The following is a 6,415-nucleotide window of genomic DNA, read 5'->3' as shown; positions in this document are numbered from 1 at the left end:
GGCCTTGAGGCTCTGTGTGCTCTGCAGGCTTCAGTCCTGTGGCCTGCACAGAGAAGGTTATTTCCTACAAAATAAGAGATAGTATAAAACTTAATTTAGTTTAAAAGGCAAAGCAAACATATTTTCATTTATCAATAAAAGTTATTCAAAAAAACATAAACTTTAATACAATTTATTCTGAAGTGACATACTCTGCATAGAGCATTTCACCTTTTGCCAGCAGGTGGCACCTTGGACTCAAGAAAACAAAAGCTAAACAAAAATGAATAATTTGAGACCAAATGTAACTGCTGAGGTCAAACATCTCCAAATGTCGTAGAAATTTGTATTCTATCTAAGATTCATTTGGATAATCTCTATAACACTGGGCAATTTACAGAAGTGTAGCCTTGAAAAAAGATCAAAACATCTTATCATCTTACAACACCTATCTCCAAACACCCAGATTTAGTGAATGAGAAGAACCTGAGCTCGGAAGAAAGTCTATGTGACCCAAAGCATGGACGATACTTTGGATGTTAGAAATAAGTGTGCAGTAGTTTTGGAAAAGTTTTGCTACAAGCAGTACCCTTACCTTTCTTTTCTCCTCCACCTTCCCCTCACTAGTGGAAACCTCCTGAGGCAGTAGTGGTTGATCCTTGCCACAACTCTTCAGCTGGGGCGACTGCTGCCCCGCAGCACAGTGAGTTTTATCATCTTGACTCATCCCCTTGAACTTTTCTCTGGCACTGAAAAAGTTAATGTGATCTGCGCTGTGGCCGATCAACACCTCGTCGTCTTGTGGAATGGCACTGGGGTTGCGGATTAATTCACTAGTGGAGGGGGGGGGTGCTGCTAAACAGCCCAAAGACAAGCCACACATCTGTTGGTCACAGTCTGTTTCTTTGACAGGCACTGGTGCAGGCAGACATTGGGGTCCAGCCTTTTGTGTGCTTGGTGTTGTTATGGGCTCAGGCACTGACACTAGCATTGGTTTTATCACAGGCAGAGAACAGGACAACACCTGTGGTTTGATAACCTCATCCATGTAGACTGGAGTTGGGGATGGGGCAGGGGAGAGGGGGAGGTGGTGAAAGGATGGAGGCGGGTGAGGCTGGCCCACTAAAACACTCTGTGCAATAGTTACCATGTCTGTCTTTTGAGGTTCGGGCACCACAGTGGCGGCCCTTGGCTGGAAGAGAGGAGGTGATGATGGCTGCTCCTCAGAGTCACATAAGCCATTGGAGAGTGGAGGAGATAACGGAGACACAGAGCCAGCTGTGGGCTCAGGACAAGGGGATTCCAACTGGGGGATTAGGACTGCAGCGGAATGAGAAGGAGCCTTAAGGCTTGGAGCTTCAGCATTGCTTGATGGAGCTGCCACACCCTGAAAGTACGAAGAGTTGAGTTTATTGGAGTGGATGCCAGTATCAGGCTGGCTGGTAGAGTGTGTTGCTTTGCCAGTGATGGTCGAGGTTCCAAGTGAATCCAGCAGTTCTTTCACAGAGGGATCAGACGTGGTGCTGGCCTGGTAATGAAGGTCAGAGCGGCCCAGGCTATGTGGTTGGGCATGAGATTTAGACAGTGGCTCATGGTGCTCAGACAGGTCGCTGTCAGAGTGAGAACGCCACAGTTTGTTGTGCCTCTGCTTGCTGTAGGAAGGGGGACAAGAAACATGGCACAGTCACTCCTATCCTCCATGCAAATACAAGTTTTTAATGTCATTTGATAAGGTTGTTGTGCTAAATGTTTTGTGTCACAGATAAATATGATGCTGATATGAAATGCACTTTAAAGCCACACTAATCAATAGTTTTATTAACAATGGATCAAATGGCTATGCAACTATGTACAATAGGAAAGGGGTAGTAGTTTAGCTATGTGAGCCTTTTGTTTAATTAGCCTTAGCAATCATACACTCCATGCAGTGTTGGCATCATGCTACAAACATAAAACACATATGAAATGTCCTTGTGTGTGATAATGTGGGTACCTGGCAAGTAGTATGCCCTGATACTCCTCCAGCTGTCTCATAAAAGAGGGATTAGGTTTCGTCACAGCTCGACGCTCCTTGACGTAATCTAGGGCTTTTTTCAAATCCCAGCCGTGCTCCTTCATGGCGTAAGCGATCACTGTAGCTGCAGAGCGACTTATACCCATTTTACAGTGCACCAGGCACTTAGATCCAGCTTTCCTGTAGTAAATATGAAGAATTAAGCATATATCAGCATATCAGCCTATCAACAGCAATGTAATATAATTTTTCAATGGATCTAACTCCTAAAAAAATGACAATCAGAGAAAAAACAGAGAACATGTATAAATCAGAAACTCACTTGGCTCTAGAGATAAACTTGTAGGTGTCATTCCAATAAGCAAGCAGGTCAGTGGCCTCCTCATCGTAAACACGGATGTTGTGATATTCAAACACACCGGGGAAGAAGTTATCAATCTCTCTGGTTACATTCAGGATGTACTGAACCCTAAGTGAGAATTAGAGGAAAGATTAGAAGAAGATGAGAGAGATAATAGGATATTCAGCGTGTTTGGAAAACAGACGGAAGAATTTGTTTGGGGGAATTTTTGGCTTTTATTTTTGACAGGACAGATGAAGATATGAAAGGGGAGAGCGAGGGGGGATGCAGCAAAGGGACGCAGGTCGGAGAGTCCAACCCGGGCCCGCTGCGTCGAGGAGTAAACCTCTACATATACCAACTGAGCTAACTGGCTGTTATGGTCTTACCATACAATGCCTCATATTTTTACAGACTTTAACACACAACATACTCATATGTGCTCATTTAACACTCATACTGTGTTGTTGTTCTTTTTGGCCCCCTTCTTACCCACTGTTCTGCAACTCCTCCAAATTGGATGCATTCCACTCAGATCCCTGTAGGAAACAAAAGCAATCCTCAGCCTATTTCAGAGCCTTCGACTGAGCTTTTCATAATGCCTAAATCCTGTTGCAAGGCATGCCTGACATCGAAAGTGCACTCTAAACCAAACGAGAACAAAGTAATTTCAAATTTGGAGAAACTAAGAATTATAAAAGACTATCTCATATTATGCCAGATTCCCAGACAAGGATTGAACTTGACGTACAACCAATGTTCATACATTTTACTTAAAAGAACTAAGAACTAACGTTCTCTTCTTAAGTGTTTTAATTCATTTGTGATCTAGCTGTTTTGTCAATTCTTCATCTGGTAGATTTCAGCATAATGAGACCATTACTGTTGCCAAATGCAGCAGTGGTACTCTGGAGGTGCAACCTACCAAGAAGACGTGATCAAAGATCTCTGTAGGACTGTCCATCTGGCCCAGAATAACAATCATCTCATTGTCAATGTACTCCTTAAACTCTCGCAGGTTGCATGTCATGTGCATTTCCAGCTCTGTTCGGATCTACAGAACACAGAACAACAACATTTCAGAACTGGATGCATCCGTTTGAGGCATCTACAAAATCCAGCATCTGAAGCACTGACTCACCTCTTTGCAAGTGACATTCTCAAGGTCTTTCTGCATCATGATCTCCCTCAAACTGGTTTTGATCTGACGCTCTGTTAGCTCTCTTTCTGTAGGTCTGCAGAATCAATACATATTTATAATTATATTGTCTAGGAATATAGTTTTAAAAAAAGGGGAGGGAGAAAATCAAAAATGAAAAGATATTCCATAAGATCTGGACACTCACGCATCGGAGAAGAGAACGGGCGAATCAGCACGGTGTGACTGCACATCCTGCATGGTGTTCCACTCGTTGATGCGTGCTTGGTCGGAGTAGACCCTGCTTTGATAGTAGCTGACCCAGGTGAGGAACAAGCTGCCTGGAAAGTAGTTGTGACAACGAGCCACCTCGCATGCTTTATGGAGTGACTGGAGGGCTGACCTGTGCGTGAGCAATTGAGAGTGAAAAATGAGATTAAGAGACAGGAGACAGACGAGAAAGAGAGTTTGAGATCAACACAGAAAATAAACTTTCAAATAAATTGCAAGGATATGATTTAGATACCAAGGTGAACACTTTCAAACAGTGAAAGGTCAGTTATGAATATCCATTTCTACCAAGTCATGTGATTAATGCAGTGTGACTCACCACATGGCCTGCACAGAAACTGGCTTGAATACATGCACTCTGCTATCAGTTGACACACTGAAACCCCTGGCAGCAAGAAGAGAGGGAGCACACAGGAGAGATGAAAAACATTTTTTTTTTTTTAAACACAGTTTGCAGCCTGGTGCTAAGTATTTGTTAGCTCTGTGATTAAAACGTGGGATATTTTCTTACCCATCTCCGTCCAGATGTATCAACGTGTCGCTCCATAAGGGCAAAACCAGCCCTACAGAACATGAGCTGGGAGAGGGGAAAAATGTGTCCATGTTACAATTTTATGCACAGTATCAAAACAGGCCCATATAAGCTTGTGTGTTTTACTGTCCCACCTATCCACAGGACTGAAATCCATTCCCAGCACCACGCTCTCCTCCGTGTCTTGACGACCATTGGTTGAAACCACCACCATGTAGCGGGTGATTGGAGTGTGTGCGCTCTCCAAACGAACCGCCTGGAGCAGGAAAAACAGGTGATATCTCAACAACCGATTTATAACTTTAAGACTGAAGTTTGTGTTTGCGTTATAGTGTGTACCCACCAATTTGATGTTGTCCTCTGGTCTAAGGAGCGTGAACATGGTTTGCAGATGCTGCTGGATGTCTCCTGGTGAGATGAAAGTAATAAAATAAAATAAAAATAAAAAATTACCTTATATCAGTGTCTGATCAACCACTGCAGATATGAATAGATGACAGCTTCCTACCAACAGCCCTTTTGATTGATTGACACAGTCCAATTGCTCTTCAGGAAGACCTTTCAGCTCACCTGCATGTTTGCTGCGCAGCTGTGAGAAGCGAGAGGCAGATGAGGGAGAGGAGCCATTTCCTCGAGGTAAGAAGAGAGCAGCTCCTTTAACTGTCAGGAAACTTTCACTAATGCTGGACAGAAAGAGAGAAAAAATGAAGTGAGTGAGAACGACACATGAACAATAATAAGATTCATAGAATTGGCTTCAACTAAAAAAATAAAGTGTTTCTGTGCAAATGTATAGTTTGTAGAGCTGAAACTATTAGTGTAATACCTGAATAGTTTGACAGAAAGACAATCAGCAATTACTCCCCAGTGTCAGCTTTTCAAATGGGAGGATTTTTTGCCTTTCTCCATCTTACATAATAGAAAATCAACTTTCTTTTGGTTTGGGAACATTGGTCGGACAAAACAAGCAATTAATAAACACCAGCGATTTGTCACCATTTTCTGACAATGTAAAAATGAAACTAATTGTAAGTACTGTTGCTGGTGTTGTGGGGTTGATGTCTTTTTATTACCCAACTGAATGAAGCAGAAGCTTTTGTTCTTCATCATGAAAACATCTGCTGAATATTGAGTATGAGGGATTTTGTTGTCTGAAAGTTGAATGAGTTTCAATAATGGTGATTTAATCTTGTGTTTTCTAAGAAAATACACATGACATCCTGTACAAACAACATATACAAACAATAATGGGAGAGATTTATGTGCCTTTATGAGCTCAAGACACTTCAGTGGGCAGTTTACAACAAACAGCAGCTGGTTCCAATAACGTGTTGGCTTAACTGAACTGGACATGTTCATAAGAAGACAGGATGCACAACAGACAAAGACATATTGAGTCATAGAGGGGAAAAACAACCACCCATTAAACCATCCAATCCCCTTTTACACATAAACCAGCAGACCTACCTGCAGTTATCTTTGTACTCAACAGAAAATTACAATTTATCTGGCTGTAGCTCTGACTTTTGTACTTTATGGCACGTAACTGAACAACTACCAGCCATTGAATTGGCATTTCTAGCTAAGCTAATTGCTACTGCTCTAAAAACAATATAGTGATGTAACAGACTTAAGATGCCCAACGCATTCCTTTGCTTTTGACGTTGCTCTGACATGTTTTGAATCACGTGAAATCATAGCATGATTACACCCAATGTTCAACAAAGAGTTTTCTGGCCCTGGGATTAAGCTGAACCATTGTTATTAAAGCACCCATATTATGCTCATATTCAGGTTCATAATTGTATGTTAAGGTTGTACCAGAATAGGTTTACGTGGTTTCATTTTTTTAAAAAGACCTTAATTTTTGTACCGCACATTGCTGCAGATCCTGTCTTCACCCTGTGTGTTTAGCTTTCTGTTTTAGCTACAGAGAGAGACATCTCACTTCTATACTATCTTTGTTGGGAGTCGCACGTGCACAGTAGCTAGGTAGGATCACATCAGCTAGATAACGCTTTCTCCTACTTTGGTAGGATTAGCTGGGAGACTTCTTCTAAACGAGGGCGCACTGCAGAACAGGGACATGTGAGTACTTCTTTTGTAGATTATGGTGAACTA

At 42.1% G+C, this 6,415-nt stretch overlaps 1 protein-coding gene across 1 annotated transcript in view; it reads right to left on the bottom strand.

Moving 5' to 3' along the window:
• Nucleotides 1-6,415, bottom strand: part of ssh2b (slingshot protein phosphatase 2b) — a gene marked incomplete at its 5' end in the record, with an annotated part of 11,293 nt that overhangs the window by 3,323 nt on the left and 1,555 nt on the right. The window contains 12 exon segments of the mRNA XM_032534332.1: nucleotides 575-1,631; nucleotides 1,973-2,173; nucleotides 2,316-2,462; nucleotides 2,826-2,872; nucleotides 3,259-3,387; nucleotides 3,475-3,568; nucleotides 3,680-3,874; nucleotides 4,082-4,147; nucleotides 4,274-4,339; nucleotides 4,429-4,550; nucleotides 4,638-4,702; nucleotides 4,865-4,977. Of these exon segments, the coding sequence (XP_032390223.1) occupies nucleotides 575-1,631; nucleotides 1,973-2,173; nucleotides 2,316-2,462; nucleotides 2,826-2,872; nucleotides 3,259-3,387; nucleotides 3,475-3,568; nucleotides 3,680-3,874; nucleotides 4,082-4,147; nucleotides 4,274-4,339; nucleotides 4,429-4,550; nucleotides 4,638-4,702; nucleotides 4,865-4,977 (2,302 nt within the window).

The sequence above is a fragment of the Etheostoma spectabile genome, chromosome 13 (assembly GCF_008692095.1).
Source record: "Etheostoma spectabile isolate EspeVRDwgs_2016 chromosome 13, UIUC_Espe_1.0, whole genome shotgun sequence".
In the NCBI taxonomy this organism is placed as follows: Eukaryota; Metazoa; Chordata; class Actinopteri; order Perciformes; family Percidae; genus Etheostoma; species Etheostoma spectabile.
The sequence above is the reverse complement of the archived record's forward strand: the minus strand, read 5'-3'. Positions and strand labels throughout refer to the sequence as shown.